Here is a 16,478-nt window from a genome sequence, read left to right as displayed (position 1 = left end):
TTGACTATACCAACTTTTGTTGGCAAAGTGATGTCTCTGCTTTTGAATACACTGTCTAGGTTTGTTATGGAGCAAGCATCTTTTAATTTCATGGCTGCAGTCACTGTCCATAGTGATTTTAGAGACTAGGAAGATAAACTCTGTCACTGCTTCCACTTTTTTCCTTTCTGTTTGCCATGAAGTGATGGGACCGGATGCTATAATCTTCGTTTTTTGAATTTTCAGTTTTAAGTCAGCTTTTTCACTCTGCTCTTTCATCTTCATCAAGAGGCTTTTTAGTTCCTTTTCACTTTCTGTCATTTAGAGTGGTATCATCTGCATATCTGAGGTTGTTGATATTTTTCCCAGCAATCTTGATTCCAGCTTGTGATTCATCCAGCTCAGCATTTTACACGATGTACTCTGCTATACCTTGTCATACTCCTTTTCCAATTTTGAACCAGTCTATTGTTTCATGTCCAATTCTAACTGTTGCTTCTTGACCCACATACAGGTTTCTTAGGAGACAGGTAAGGTGGTCTGGTATTCCCATCTCTTTAAGAATTTTGCCTTCTTTCACTTCTTTTTCTTGGGGATGGTTTTGGCCACCATCTCCTGTACAGTGTTACAAACCTCTGTACATAGTTCTTTAGGCACTCTGTCTAAGAGATCTAATCCCTTGAATCTATTTGTCACCTCCACTGTATAATCATAAGGGATTTTATTTAGGTCATACCTGAATGACCTAGTGGTTTTCCCTACTTTCTTCAATTTAAGCCTGAATTTTGCAATAAGGAGCTCATAATCTGAGCCACAGTCAGCTCCCAGTCTTGATTTGCTAACTGTATAGAGTTTCTCCATCTTCAGCTGCCAAGAACATAATTTGATTTTGGTACTGACCGTTTGGTGATGTCCATGTGTAGAGTCATCTCTTGGGTTGTTGGGAAATGGTATTTACTAAGACTTTGGCCACCTCATGCGAAGAGTTGACTCATTGGAAAAGACTCTGATGCTGGGAGGGATTGGGGGCAGGAGGAGAAGGGGACGACAGAGGATGAGATGGCTGGATGGCATCACTGACTCGATGGACGTGAGTCTCAGTGAACTCCGGGACTTGGTGATGGACAGGGAGGCCTGGCGTGCTGCGATTCATGGGGTCGCAAAGAGTCGGACACGACTGAACAACTGATCTGATCTGATCTGAAGACCAGTGTGTTCTCTTGGCAAAGCTCTGTTAGCCTTCGCCCAGGTTCATTTTGTACTCCAAGGCCAAACTTGCCTGTTCCTCCAGGTATCTTGGCCTTCCCACTTTTGCATTCCAATCCACTATGATGAAAAGGACACCTTTTTTTGGTGTTAGCTGTAGAAGGTCTTAGAGAGCCGGTCAACTTCAGCTTCTTTGGTGTTAGTGGTTGGGGCTTAGACTTGGATTACTATGATATTGAGTGGTTTGCTTTGGACACAAACCGAGATGATTCTGTCATTTTTGAAACTGCACCCAAGTACTGCATTTTGGATTCTTTTGTTGACTATGAGGGCTACTCCATTTCTTGTAAGAAATTGTTGCCCACAGTAGTAGATATAATGGTCATCTGAATTAAATTCACCCATTCCTGTCCATTTTAGTCGGCTGATTCCTAAGATGTCAGTGTTCATTCATGTCATCTCCTGCTTGATCATGTCCAATTTACCTTGCTTTAGGACCTAACATTTCAGGTTCCTGTGCAGTATTGCTGTATACAGCATTCGACTTTACTTTCATTCCCAGACACATCCACAATTGAGCGTCGTTTCCACTTTAGCCCAGCCACTTCATTCTTTCTGAATCTATTAGTAATTGCCCTCTACTCTTCCCTTGTAGCATATTGTATACCTTCTGATCTGGAGACTCATTTTCTAGTGTCATATCTTTTTGCCTTTTCATACTGTTCATGGGGTTCTCAAGGCAAAAATTACCTCAAGGTTTGCCATTTCCTCCTTCAGTGGATCATGTTTTATGAGAACTCTTCACTATAACAATAGCCATTTTGAAAGGGATAACTGAAAGTGACAATTTCACTTTCAGTTCAACCTTTCAAGTGAAAGGTTCTTGTGATGTATGTGTTATATTCAAGATCAAGAGGCTTAGGGAGATAGATTTACGTGATACAGCTACATAACAAGTATACATATATGCTAATCTTTCCAAGTGTACTGTTTAACCAGAGTCCAGAGCCCTACCAGGGAAAGTGAAAATGGCAAGTGAAAAAGATTTTCTTTCTACTCTTCCTCAGCAATTTTCATGCTGAGCTAAAATGCTGCCTGAAGGGTGATCCCACAGAGCATTCAAGCCAGAAGAATAACCTGGATAGAGTTTTGAGATGAAGGAGCAAGGGACAAGTGACCCCAGAAGACTGAACAAGCTGCAAAGGACAGAAGCCTCTGAGAACTGTCCTACAGTTGGGGCCTCCCCACTCCAAATCTTGGCTCTCTGGTTATACTTGCCAGATTGGTTCACTCATCTCTCCAAACACTCTGTCCCATTGGTTCTCATTCCCTCTCTCTCCTGGCAAGTTTGGTACAGAGACCTGGGGATGGCCCATCCCTGGAAACTCCAGGGACTTGTTCCTGGACAGAGAAACTACAGTGTGGTTTGATAGCTTTTCTTGTCTTCCCTTAGATTCTAGGTTTGCAGTCTACCCCAGTGTGGTGTAACTGGCAGGCCCTGAGGAACTGTTGTGCTGAGGACCCATCGACTGTCATGAACCTGATTCTGGAAGCCAAGGTACCATTTTCCTGGGTACTGTTCTCCTTCCTCCTCTTTCTAGATTTGCCCCTCCTTAGCCAGTTAGGTAGACTCCTTTCCATATGTCAAGGTTCACAGTTTTTTCTATAATTACATAACACTCTTTTTTCTCTTTTTTATGCATGTGAAATTTACCAACATTCAGAGAAGTGTAAAGAATAAGGCAGTTAACGCTTTTGAACTAACACCCTTGTTTTCATACATGAAATTTCCTACACTGTCCACAGTAGGTACAAAATACATACCCAATGTGGAACTGCTGCACGAGCATCCTCACCTTTACTAAGATGTTACCACATTGTTCTGGTCCAGTTAGTCTCCCACTCACAGTCCGTATTGCTGCATCTTCTTGGCAATTTTGGCATCGTCCAGCTTTTTACTTTCTGCCAATAAGACGGTATCTCATCATTGTTTTAATTTACGTTGTCATGATTACTAATGACCTCAACTACCTTTCCACATGTTTGTTGGACATTGAATGCTGAGTAAATTTTTTCTTTACCCTTTAAGAAGCTGATCTGTATCATAGATCAAAATGTAGATGTGTTTATTCAGGTGCTGACTCATCCAGGGAACCTTTATTGACCACTGCTAGACGATGGTGAAACTAAAGGTCATTCAACTTAGCCTTTGCCTTTTCCTTTGTGCAGCTCATTATTTTGGGAAGGGGGTGGGTAGGGCGAGGGTGGGGGGCAATGTGAGACATATCCCTAGGTGATTGTGATATACCAGGTGACAGAAGCAAGCCCAGACGGTGCTGGTGGCACAGGCAGGGCATCTAATGTAGCCTGAGAGACAAGGGAACATCCTGAAGAAGGTGGCCCCAGGCAGAGTTGTAGGGAGAGCCTTCCACATGCCACCATAGAACACTCAGACGTAGCTCTGAGAATTCCACCGTCTGAAACTTTAATCCAGAGTTCACAAATTGGGGGTGGGGATGCAGGGAGTAGCAAGGGTTGATATCAATGGAATCTAACACCAACGTGTTTATTTGGCCTGTGCAGTAGTGGTCTGTGGAATTTTTAGCTTTTCATATTGATTTCATTGCCAGCATTGGAAAATAGGGAGATTTTTCAATTAAAAAAAAATGTTTTTGTAATTTATTTTTTCTGGCTGTGCCACAAAGCATGTGAGAGATAACTTAGTTCCCTGATGAGGAATTGAACCCATGTCCCCTGCAGTGAAAGTGTAGAGTCTTAACCACTGGACCACCAAGGAAGCCCTAAAAATTTTTTTTGAAAATTTTTAAACTCTGGCAGCACGGGGCCTGCACAGTCATATGGCCACAGTCAGAGCTGAGTGGGCTCTGTCTCCTTTGACAGTCCTCTCCGTCCTGCCCACTTCCTTAGTATCTTCCCGGCACCGACACCAAGTGCTTGTGGCTGTATGTCATCTGTTTCTTTTCTATAGTCGAGCTAAGAGGAAAAGGACATCTTTAGCTGCCTACTTGCACCATTTTCAGAACTTACCTTGCCAATTGTAGTCCTTTATGATCCCACTTTAATCCCACAACGAAGTTCCCATCAACACTTCCCAAGCTGTCCTGGGGCTTTGGCAGATTCAGGACTGCTGAGAAAAACCAGGCAAGCGTTGAATGAGTAACAAGGCCTGGATTTTAAATGGGTTGAAGGCATGTGTGTTTCCTTCCAGGAGTATGAGCTGTGTGAGGAGTGGGGCTGCCTCTACCCTATTCCAAGAGAACATTTAATCAACCTACATCAGAAGCATCTCCTCCACCTTCTAGAAAGAGGAGATCATGAAAAGGCTCTGCAGGTAAGCCTCCAACTCTTCCCAGTTTTCTTTGGGGAGGCATTCAAAAGTTGGTCGAATCGGATGGCTCTGTTCCTACTGGATCCCATTCAGAGCACTCACAGTCTCACATCTGCTCCTCCATAAGCTGGTTATAGTCACCCTGCCTGTAAGTGCCAACCTTACATTAGATACCAGGTGGGCAGCTGGGTCCAAGATCCTGCTGATCTCTGGTCCTGTCAAAATCATTTGTGAAGCTGAGGAGTGGTGGAGGGAAAAAAATGAGTGCAGAAAAAGGGTTAATCCAAAGTGAATAAACTGAAAGGTTCTGTTCTCAAACAAAACAAGGCTGGACTAAGAGTTCTTCTACAGGCCTCACCTTTCTCCTCTACCTTCCTCCTGCAACAGCTTCTACAAAGAATTCCCGACCCCACCATGTGCCTTGAGGTCACAGAGCAGTCCCTCGACCAGCACCCTAGCTTGGCCACTTCTCACTTCTTGGCCAACTACCTCACCACCCACTTCTATGGAGAACTGACTGCTGACCGACACCGTGAAATCCAGGCACTGTACATGGGATCCAAGGTCAGGAGGGGAAGGGGCTGTTGGGAAAGCATGCTGGTCCAGCTCCCACTTCAGAACTTGCTCTTCCAGGCACCTGCCTTCCTTGACCTGTGCTATACAAAGTCTTGACCCTAATAGCCCACCATATCCCTTAGAACTTAGCGTTGCCTACTGCTCTGCCTCCAAAGTGAATTTTACAGTCCTCCTAAGTTCTCTTTATGCTTTGCCTGACATCTGCTATATCAAGGCTTCTAAAGTCTGACTATGAATTAGAATCACCTGTACTTTCTAAAAATAGCAGTAGTTGACTCACACTCTAGAGTAATTACAACTGAACTTTTTGGGACAGGACCTGCCTGCTTTCCAGAAGGATTCTGATGTGAAGACTTAAAACTGCTGCTTTAAATCCTTAAAACTACTCTGTGCTAAAGGAAAGGGGTCAATTGTCTATTGAAAGGTTGTTGTTGAATCACGCGAAAACACCAGGATTCTTGGCCCCCAGAGGAGAAGAATTCAATCTGGGGCCAGAGACGAGGCTTGATCACTCAGAGCTTTTGTGTAATAAAGTTTTATTAAAGTATAAAGGAGATAGAGAAAACTTCTGACATAGGCATCAGAAGGGGGCAGAAAGAGTACCCACTTGCTAGTGTTAACAATGAAGTTATATACTCTCCAGTGAATCCAAAGAATGTCTGGAGGTTGTAAAGACCTCATCACACCTACTCCCATAATTTACATTTTAAGATAACAGAAGGTTGAATCCAGAGACTGTCCTTAGGCAAGATACATTATTGTTATATAATCCTAAGCAATGTGGAGAAAGAAAAGTTTGTCCTTTCTTCCTCCTTGAGAATTCCAGACCCCTCTCTCCTTGGGAACCCCTAGACTCCCTATCAACCTGCCTAGGAACTGACTCTCTCACTATGCAGTGGGATAACAAGTCCTTACCCTTGATGTGTAACCTAGTAGAAGAAATTACAAGCTAATTTCAGTGGAGTAGTGTTTAGGAAAAGATAAGGCCTTCTAACTCTCTGATGATTGTGGTTGCCTGTCATACTGTCCCCTGAGTATAGAACACACCGCATGAATAGAACCAGTGCTGGTAGAGCCATGAACATGACCACCAGCCTACTTGCTAAGAGTTCAACCACGTAAAATGATCCTAAAGAAGATACACCTGTTTTTCTTTTCTGGCTGTACTGTGCCTGAGTGGAATCTTTGAAGACTGGCAATGATCAGAGCCAGTGAACATATTTCAAGCCCAATGATAACAACCCCTAGGAAGAATTTAGAGTCATCATTCACCTGTAGGACCCTGGAGATGCCAGGTTTAGTTCACCTTCTATTGCTTATTCTAGCAAAGCCTCAGAAGGACAGAACGGTGACTTTAAGGATCAGGAAGAAGTCAATCATGCCTGGTTGGTCTAGGCTGGGGGTTAGGAGACCAGCACCTGTGAGCCAAATCCAGTCCTCTGCCTGCTTTTATAAATCATGTTTTATTGAAACACAAGCATGTACGCTCATTTACCAGTTGAGTAGTTGCCACAAAGACCTTATGGCCTTTGTCTGAATATTTAAAGTCTGAAATATTTACTATCTGAACCTTTCCAGAGACAGTTCCCCTCATCTTGATTGCCACCTGGAGGATTTAGCTAGGAGTCCAGCCTTACTTCCTTTCTAAAAGACTCCCAGCCAGCTGGCCAAGAGCCCATTGGTCCCAGATACCCTTCCCACTTCCCCATGAGAATCTTGACTTTCTTCTGAAGTTCATATCCTGTTTCCTTCACGCTGGGGCTCTCTCCCACTCCCAGGTGCTGCTGACCCTGCCCGAGCAGCACCGGGCCAGCTACGCCCACCTGTCCTCCAGCCCCCTGCTCATGCTAGAGCAGCTGCTCATGAACATGAAGGTGGATTGGGCCGCTGTGGCCGTGCAGACTCTGCGCCAGCTGCTGGCCGGCCAGGAGATTGGCTTCACCACGGACGAGGTGGATGCGCTGCTTTCCAGATACGCGGGAAAAGCCCTGGATTTCCCATACCCTCTGCGGGAGAAACGCTCAGGTAACGGCCAGCGTGCTCAGGGGGAGTTCTATGTGGAGAAGGAAGTACTGTGCTCCATCCTTAGTTTCCATTTCTCTTCTTTTATGGTTTTGAGTTGATAGAGAATGAGAGGATACGCTTCAGGAGAGAGAGCTCTTTTGTATAGGAGAGATCTCAGTCTTGGAGGAAGTGGCAGGCTAACCTGAATGAAATGATGGTGGATAACCGCCATGTGCATAATAACATAAAGGTTCAGAAAACAGAACATGCTGAGAGTGGTGTCTGTCTAGCCTTGGTGCAATGGGCTCTTAAGTGCCATCATTTTGATTTGAGGACTATTCCCAGGGTCACATCAGATGTCACTAGTATGTGAGCTGACTCAGCCTCCAATAGAATGAAGAAAATTAAATAAATGAGGGCTAATGTTCCCAGCCAGCTTTTTTTTTTTCTTACTCCCTACCCTCCAGGACTATCACTTAAATATCTTCCACTTCCCTCTGGACATCTTTAGATTTATTCTGTAAAATCCTAGTGTCTACATCATTTATCTCACATGCCTAACATAGTTTGTTTATTGAGGCATTTGAGAAGCATGCTTATGACTATCTTAGACGCCCTTCTCTCATTCTTTGCATACCTGGTAGAATCATGGGATGACAGTGAAACCAACAGGGCTTTGAACTAAATTCCTAGCAAAACAAGTAAGGTTTGTTTATGGTAGAATGATCTGTCAACACTTTCCTTCCCTGCAGACTCTGTAATTCACCTCCAGGAGATTGTCAGTCAGGCTTCAGACCTCGAGACCTTGTCTAGGTCACCATCAGCCGAGTTCTCTTCTGCTACTGCTCCTGGTAAGAATGAGTTCTGAGAGTTACCCATTTTTCAGTTCAGTCTTGCCTTACTCTGATTTTTTTATTCTTTTGCTGCTTTTTTCATTTCCAGTCACAACATTCTTATTGGTTTTGTTGATTTGTTCCAGCTTTGTATATCCCAGAAAACTCAACATATGAACGATTCTTATTATTTGCAATAGTATATCTATGAAGATTCCACAATGAATTAGCAAATACTGAACCATTGCTCCTAGGGAAAATATGCTTGTATGTGTGTGTATGCTTGTACGTACACAGACGTATATATACGTATATATAACATTTCACATACATTATAATCTCAAACTGAAGACAGTTCATCCCAGTAGATTCTATTTTCTTTATTGTACAAAAGAGAAAAAGAGGCTCAGAGTGTTAAAGTGACTTGCCTGAAGTCACCCCATCCACGAATGCATATTGAGCATTTGGGATTCAAACCCTGTCCAGCCATCCCCAGAAGTGAGCTTCTTGCACTCCCTGCTGCACTGTCCTCTGCTGGCTCCATTCTCTGGTCTGCTCTGTATAAGGAAGCAAAACATGACCTTACTCAACCGTAGATGAGAACCTGCATAATAACAAGCCTGCAACTCCAATTATTCACCACTCTATATGTGTCTACAAAAGCAATGCAAATACCGATTTTGAAGTTAAAAGTAGATTTTAACAAGTAGGCCACTTCACAAATACGGAATCTACCAATAAGGAGGATCGACTGTTCAGTTGTCATGTTCATTCTGGCCCAGTCCTGCAGGCAGTTATTTACGCCTGTCACCCACACTGGGTGCAAGGCCTTTGAAGTCTCCTGCCATTTCTCGGTCACCCCTTTTCACCACCCTTCCACTCCAGTCTCCTGACTTTTGCCCAATGGGCTGCACTCAGAAGACGCTCAGCGAGTGTTTGTTTTGCCAACAGTCAGGAGAACAGGCTCCTGGGGAGAGGTCAACAATCCCTCTTCTTTTGGGTGCTGCTAAGAGTCACTGTGTTCCCAGTTCTCTTTTACTGTGACGTGCCAACATCATTCTGCTAGGTACCATACCATCCTTCTCCTTAGATACCATAGAGCAAAGTGGCATTTTGTGGCCCAACTTTGAGAAGGAGCCATGCTTCAGGATAATCAGCAGACCTGACAGAAGGGCTCAGGTATACAGGGATATGAGCAGCTGCACAAATCTGCATAAGGCAGCCTGAGCAGCTTTAGTGTACTTAATTTTTTCTTTATTTTTTATTATACAAAACTTCCAGTACACAAAAGTAGAGAGAATAGTGTAATGAAGTGTCACATACCTATTACTCAGTTGCAATATTTATCATCTGAGTCTGACCATTCTTGTTTCATCTGTACCCCTGTCCCTCTACTGGATTATTCTGAAATAGATCCTAGACATCATACCATTTTGTTCATAAATGAAATAGTGTCTATCTTGGGAGTTCCCTGGTGGTCTAATGGTTAGGGTTCAGGGCTTTCATAGCTATGGCTTGGGTTCAATCCCTGGTCAGCCAACTGAGATCCCACAAGCTGCATGGCATGGCCCCCCGCAAAAAAACCCCAAAAACAGTATATATCTCTGAAAGGTAAGGACATATATAAAACAAAACCGTAACATCATTCTCATACCTAAAACTAAATTAATGATTCCTTATTATTATAAACTATCCAGTCAATATTCAGATTTCCCCAGTAATCTCATGAGGAGTTTTTTTAGAATTGGTATTTCTAGAATAAGGATGTAAATAATGTCCACACATGGCATTTGACTAAACTCTCTCTCAATAAGAATCTCTTTTAATCAATAGGTTTCCGTACCCTCTTTTTTCCTCTACCTCTTTTTTTATTTGTGAAGGAAACTGGTTCACTTGTCCCATAGAGCTTCCCACACTCTGGATTTTGTTGACTGTCACCCTGTGGTAATCTGGGTCTCCGTCCCCTCTGTATCCAGTACCCTGTAGATAGATCTAGAAGCTTGATTTGATTCAGGCTCAGTGTCTTTTGGCTAGTATATTTGATAGGCGGTCTTGTGCCTTCCGTCAGGAAATGCACAATGCTCTTTTTTTCTTTAAATCACCAAGTTCAGAAACATGACGTATTTATTTATTGGGCTGTGCCAGGTCTTAGTTGTGGCATGTGGCATCCAGTTCCCTGACCAAGAACTGGACCCAGGCCCCCTGCATTGGGAGCCAAGAGTCTTAGCCACTGGCCCACCAGGGAAGTCCCACACAATGCTCTTTTGGCAATCAGCCATCCATGATCATTAATTGGAGCTGTGATATCAGGAGGCTTTGTAAAATGGTACAATTCTAATTGTCTCCTTCGTTTGTCATTTATCAGCTTGACTGTTAATCACCTTTTACTCTGACTTCTGGCTCTGACTCCCAGGTGTCTCCACTGTACATTCCCCAAGTGTGAGGGAGAGGAACTTCCCCCCGAGTCAGTTGCCACTGGAGTTTGTGCCCCCGGCTACACCCCCTGCCAGGCACCAGTGGGTCCCAGATGAGAGTGAGAGTGTCTGCATGGTCTGCCGCAGGGAGCGCTTCACCATGGTAAGTCTTATCTGTCTCCAGCTTCACCTGTAGGAGAAATGAAAGTTCTCCTTCATGAGCCTGAATTTATAGTCACCTCCTGTCCCCAAGGGAGAGGGTATGTTCAGAAGGTCTAAGGCACTGAGTTTATCTTTGACCTGACCAGGATGTATTTTCTGAGTTCAGACAGAGGGTAGACCGCCCCCACTCTTGAGTAGCCTTAAATTCTAAATCTCTGCCTTTCTTATGAAATAAATGATAAGAGGCAGAGGTATTGCAGAAGGAGTGACCACACATCAGGAAATCTTGTTTCCAGCTCTTGTGTCTTTTGCAATAAGACAGGTGACCTGGTAATGGTTTTCTGTGCTGGAGCCAGAGGACTTCAGTTCTCATTCCAGCCCTACCTCTTACTTGCAATGTGACTATTAATCTTTTCATCTCAGATGCTCACTTGTAAACTGGGGGCAATGATTATTACTTGGTTCATAAACACTATAGTAACACACGTTACCACACTGAGCACAGTACCTGACTGGCATAACAGCTCAGCCCGTGGGAAAATGACGATGGTGTAGTTTCTCTGGGTTTGTTTCCTCCTCTTCTATAAAAAAGGTGTAAAATGTCTATCAACCTCTTACGATGAAATAAGGCAGTATTTGTAAAACACTTGAAAAAAGGACAGTTTTTCATCATCATCAATACCTTGTAGAACTGTGTTCCTCATTGGCTGGGAAAGTCACTTCTTCCCCACTGCTTTTTATTCCGTCTTCACATGTTTCCTCCACAGACAGGTAGGGCTTGTCAGAAGCTCTTGCAAAACTGTCCATGGCTTGGGCATGTTTGCCCATCAACTGAGAGATTTTTAAACGTCAGTTTTGTGAAGGCAAGGATTAGTGTGTTCTTTCTCAACAGAGGCCCAAGCACCTGATAGTCTTAGCAAGTCACAGGTGGCTCATTCCAAGGATAAATGGATTGACAGGTTGCTCACAGGTCCGGCCATCTCACTTTCTCTTCCCTACTCCTCTTTCTCTTTCCAATGACACTCCTCAGTTCAACAGGCGTCATCACTGTCGCCGCTGTGGCCGGCTGGTGTGCAGTTCCTGCTCCACCAAGAAAATGGTAGTGGAAGGCTGCCGAGAGAACCCCACCCGCGTGTGTGACCAGTGCTACAGCTACTTCAACCAAGAGTGAGTGTCCCACGGCGGGGCCACTGCAGCTGGTGACCAGTGCCCCCTCCCCCGGGGTCCTGACATACCTACAAGTCTCATGAGGGAGAGCATCTCAAATCTGAGCAGTTACAGAAGGTTTTCTTTCCACATTCACACTGAAATGCCATTAAGCCTGCGGTGTAATGGTCAACCTTGGTCGGAGAGACATCAGAGAGAGGATGTAGGGGTGCGTAGAAGCAGAGAGCAAGTGCGTGCATGATGTTCAGAGATCAGGGCCCTGGGTTCTTTGGCCTGTCCCCTAACTGAGGCCACTGATCTTTGCTTGCCAACACCCTCACCTCTTTTCCAGCCACTCTTGCTTCAGTCAGTCTCAGCTGGACTCAAAACGACACGCTCACCTACTGAATGTTGGGGCCTCACTTACATCAGCTCTCATCAACCTTATCATTCTGGCTTGTTATCCATGACTCAGAGTCCCCACACACTTTCCTACACACAGTTCACCCAGGGACAAATCTCAGAAACTGCTCACGCCACTGGCAAAACAGGTCAAGGGATTTTTGCCGGCTCAGTGTCGCTGTTTTTTCCACTACTTCTAGCGGCAAAAGAGGGTAAAACTAAGTGCGTGTGGGCATATGAGCCAAAGCAGCTATCCAAAAGCCAAATTACTTTGACTTCTTTGTGTTTTATGAACAGACCTAAATCGATCTCAAACGCATGTTTGTGTTTCTTTTAACATGAACTTTTTTATCATTGTTTATCATGGTGTTTACTGACCTGATAGAAAGGAAGGCGTGCCTTGCTTATACCACAGTTTCTGTGACCCTGGCATACCACTGTCTCCCTCCCAGTGGGGGTCAGGGAAATTACCCATTTATCTTTCTGCTGAGATTTGAAATGAGCAGTCAATACGGATTCTTTCACTCAGCAATCACTCAGCAGTAATCACTTTTCCCTTGAGGAGTTCCTATTTTGGTGGGAAGATAGCCAAAACACAGAGCACAGAGCCCTTTGGTAAGTGTGGTATGGAGACACACCCAGCTTAGCTCAGTGATCAGGAGGGTTTCCTAGGGGTGTGGCACTTGGCCTAAGCCTCCCTAGAGGATGAAAAGTTGGTGATAAAATAAGTCAAAGCAGAGTGTGCCCAAAAGTGGGAATAACACCTGCAAAGTCAGGGATAGGAGAAAATGTGGGTCCTTTGAAAAGTGTAAATAGGTAGGTCATGGGCTAAGGTTCTAGACTCAGAGGCTGGCATCTGAGCTGGGAGGACCTAGGGAATGGCACAATGGCTTGGAGCTTGCTCTTTGGCAGCATGGGCTGGGATTGGTTGATCAGAAGGCTCCTCATGCAGGTGATAGCCTTGGGCTCTGGCCTGTGACATTGGGATTTAGTGGTTAACGGCACCAATTGAACTTGATCAAAGCCTGTGACAGTGTGAATAGGACTTTTATGGGTTGAGCAGAGGTCATGGGTGGTAGGAGATGGTCTCCAGAGGCAGCTCCATGGGGAGCTTTGTCTGCTAACCTGCAAATGTGCAATATTGTACCCCGAGGAGCTATTAAAGAATTTTAAGCAGAAGCATAGCATAATGCATTTTTTGAAAGCTTGCTATAGCTACAAAGTAGAGAATAGATTGGCAGAATCAAGGAGACCATTTGAGAAGCTACTGCAGAGGCAATAGCATTGAGTGATGAGGGCTGTCTCTGAGACAGGGATGAGGAGAGAGATGAGGATATTTAAAGAGGGATTCAGGAGATGGAATGGACAAGAAATGGTAAGTGGTTGGCTGTGACAGGTGAGAGAGAGAGAAGAGTTTTGGATGAGTCCCTGATAATTTCAGTGCAGTAATAGTAAATGTCAGTGCTGTATACCAAGGTCAAGGAGGAGGAGGAATTCGGTTTTCACAGGCATTTCCTTTTCTTTCTCTGTTTCCAGTGTACCAGAGGAGAATCCAGGACAAGCAGAAGGTAAGGCTGACTCACATGCCCTATGACTTCTTTTTTTTGACCATGCTGCCAGGTTTGCAAGAGCTTAGTTTCCCAACCAGGAGTTGAACCTGAGCCCTTGGAGGCGAAAGCACAGAGTCCTAACCACTGGACCGCCAGGGAGCTCCCTCCTTGTGACTTTTCCTTTCTGTGCTCAAGTTAGCCATTCCTTCAGCATATCTGCTGCAACTGACACCCTCAGTGGCAACTCAGTCCAGTAGGCTGACCAAAGAAAATTCTTGGCATTTCTATCAGGCTGTTTCCCTTAAGATTTGTCATCATATTAACTTATCACACTGGCCCATTAGCTTCCAGCATCGAGAATGCCAGTAGCCAAAGAATTGGGTCCTTAACTTTTAGTAGCTTATTTTTCTTGTTTCCCCCTAGGTTCCCCTTGACCACCATCCTGCCTCCCAATGCTCCCTCCCTCCCCTTGGTAATCACCGTTGGTAGTTTGGGCAGGTTGGTTTAGAGCAGCCAGTGGCTCAGCCCTCTGCTGGGGAAGCATGTACCTTTCAGGGCTTCTCACATGAAGCAACAGGGTTTTGTGGCAAATATTGCAACATTCATCCCAGGTCTGTGCCTGGGGAAGAAAGTTTGAGGTACCCAAGGTGATCTCCTGAAGGAAATACAAGGGACCAAAAGGAAAGAAAGAGCCCTAAGATAGCAGGCAGGGATCTGCCAACAGCTCACGCTGCCCACTGGCTGGACTAACTGGGCTGCTGCCAATGAATGACACGTGGATGGTATTTGTCTTCTCAGCCCCAGACAGCTCCAAGAGTGAAAGCCCTCCGTATTCAGCTGTGGTGAGAGTCCCCAAAGCAGCAGAGGTGGAATGGATTTTGGATCTGAACGAGGAGGAAAATGAGCTGGTGCGGAGTGAATTTTACTATGAGCAGGTAATAGCGATAAAATGGATAGTCATTTGAGTTTCTTTATAATGTGTAGTCTGGAGAAGGAAATAGCAGCCCACTCCAGTATTCTTGCCTGGAGAATCCCCATGGACAGAGGAGACTGGCGGGCTACAGTCCACAGAGTCGCCAAGAGTCAGACAAGACTGATCAGCTGAAAACACGTACACACGTGATGTATAGTCACATAGCAGGAAACGCAGAGCTGGGCAAACACAGGCTGGTCTTCACTTGCTCACAGTGTAATCACATGGGAGCTAAGGCAAGGAAACCAGTTAAAAGCACAAAATGAGGAACAGCTTGAGAAATACACAGGAGAAAATCAGGAAAGCCTTCGTGGCATTTAAGATGAGCTTGGGAAGTGTGGTAGGAGTTTGACAAGCAGAAGTTTGGGTGTCATGAGGGGAGTGAGGATAGGGTAAGGACAAAGATTTCCAAACTAGAACATCCAAGCAAAGACTCGGTGCCCAAAATAGTTGGGGAATTAGAAGTGGTTTAATTTGGAGGAAACATGGGGTGTTAATAGAGGTAAGGTTGAAATGGGCTACGTATGTGTAGGGCCTTACACTCTGCAGTGAGATATATGTACTAGGTAGACATGAGGGGCCATGGAATGTGCTTTAAGAATATTAATTTTAGCAGCACTGTGTCCAGTGGCTTGAAGCAGAGACCTCTCCAGGTAGCTAAATAAGCAAGTCAACTGTTGTCCAAACCAGCATCAAAGAGTACCTGAACTCCTAGTAAACTGGAAAAGAAGGGCCCCTCCGGACATTCCCAAGCAGTAGGTGACACGTGGACACAGCTGCCTTCTTCCCAGTCAGGTGACAAAGCCTAGCAGCCAGAGTATGACTTAGAACTTCCAAAATAGGTTTAGTTCCACTTCTGCTCTGTGGGAGTTTGGCTTCTTCCACCTGAGCTTTTCAAGCTTCCTGAAATGGGTAGAGTTCCTGCCTCCCCAGCTGCCTTTGAAGACCGACCTGGCCCCTGAACTCACGGTGTGCCTCTCTCCTCTTCCGCTTGGGCCAGGCCCCCAGTGCCTCCCTGTGCATTGCCATCCTGAATCTGCACGAGGACAGCGTGTCCTGTGGCCACCAGCTGATCGAGCACTGCTGCAGGCTGTCCCAGGGGCTCACCAACCCCGAGGTGGATGCGGGGCTGCTCACGGACATCATGAAGCAGCTGCTCTTCAGCGCCAAGATGATGTTCGTCAAGGCAGGCCAGAGCCAGGACCTGGCGCTTTGTGACAGGTAAGCGGAAGTGAGTCCCTCTTCTTTCACCTGGTGATCGTGAGATGCAAGTTCGATCCCTGGGTCGAACTCCCCCTGGAGAAGGAAGTGACAGCCCACTCCAGTATTCTGGCCTGGCGGGCTATAGTCCATGGGATCGCCAAAGAGTCAGACCCAACTTAGCGACTAAACAACATGTTTATCCAGCTTCTTTTTCTGATCCCACTGTGAGTTTTCACCTCCCCATCCTCTGACAAGACGTGCTGAACTGTTTTGCATCCCGTCTGACGTTGGCAAAATGCCATCACCAGACCACAAGCCGTCCTCCTCACCCTCCCGAGACAGTTCTTCCCTTTCCCTGAGGGGTCCTCAAGGAAGGTTCTCTAGCTATACCCGGTCTGAAAGAAAGACTGGCTAATTTGTAATTAAAATTAATTTAGGGGAACATCTTTAGTCCCTGTGGAACTTTCTGGCTTTTAAAGAAAATGTGTTCTGGGACTTCCTGGCTGTACAGTGGTTAAGAATCCAATCTTCCACCACAGAGGTTGCAGGTTTGATTCCTGCTTGGAGAACTAAGATCCTGCATGCTGCTCAGTGCAACCAAAAATTTAAAAAAAAAAAAAAAAAAAGACAAGGAAATGTATCCTTAGCCTTAACCAAAACTCTACCTAGTCTTGATCAAAT

General features: G+C 45.1%; 1 protein-coding gene across 1 annotated transcript in view; it reads left to right on the top strand.

Annotated features, from left to right (window-relative positions):
* Positions 1–16,478, top strand: part of ZFYVE26 (zinc finger FYVE-type containing 26) — a 67,444-nt gene that overhangs the window by 33,617 nt on the left and 17,349 nt on the right. Inside the window, exons 23-32 of the mRNA XM_019969101.2 lie at positions 2,639–2,743; positions 4,415–4,537; positions 4,922–5,098; positions 6,889–7,135; positions 7,867–7,965; positions 10,361–10,524; positions 11,554–11,690; positions 13,608–13,639; positions 14,420–14,556; positions 15,595–15,815. Of these exons, the coding sequence (XP_019824660.2) occupies positions 2,639–2,743; positions 4,415–4,537; positions 4,922–5,098; positions 6,889–7,135; positions 7,867–7,965; positions 10,361–10,524; positions 11,554–11,690; positions 13,608–13,639; positions 14,420–14,556; positions 15,595–15,815 (1,442 nt within the window). The remainder of the gene's footprint in view (positions 1–2,638; positions 2,744–4,414; positions 4,538–4,921; positions 5,099–6,888; positions 7,136–7,866; positions 7,966–10,360; positions 10,525–11,553; positions 11,691–13,607; positions 13,640–14,419; positions 14,557–15,594; positions 15,816–16,478) is intronic.

The sequence above is a fragment of the Bos indicus genome, chromosome 10 (genome assembly GCF_029378745.1).
Source record: "Bos indicus isolate NIAB-ARS_2022 breed Sahiwal x Tharparkar chromosome 10, NIAB-ARS_B.indTharparkar_mat_pri_1.0, whole genome shotgun sequence".
NCBI lineage: Eukaryota > Metazoa > Chordata > Mammalia > Artiodactyla > Bovidae > Bos > Bos indicus.
Note: the sequence above shows the minus strand (reverse complement) of the source record. Positions and strands in the feature narration are given on the sequence as shown.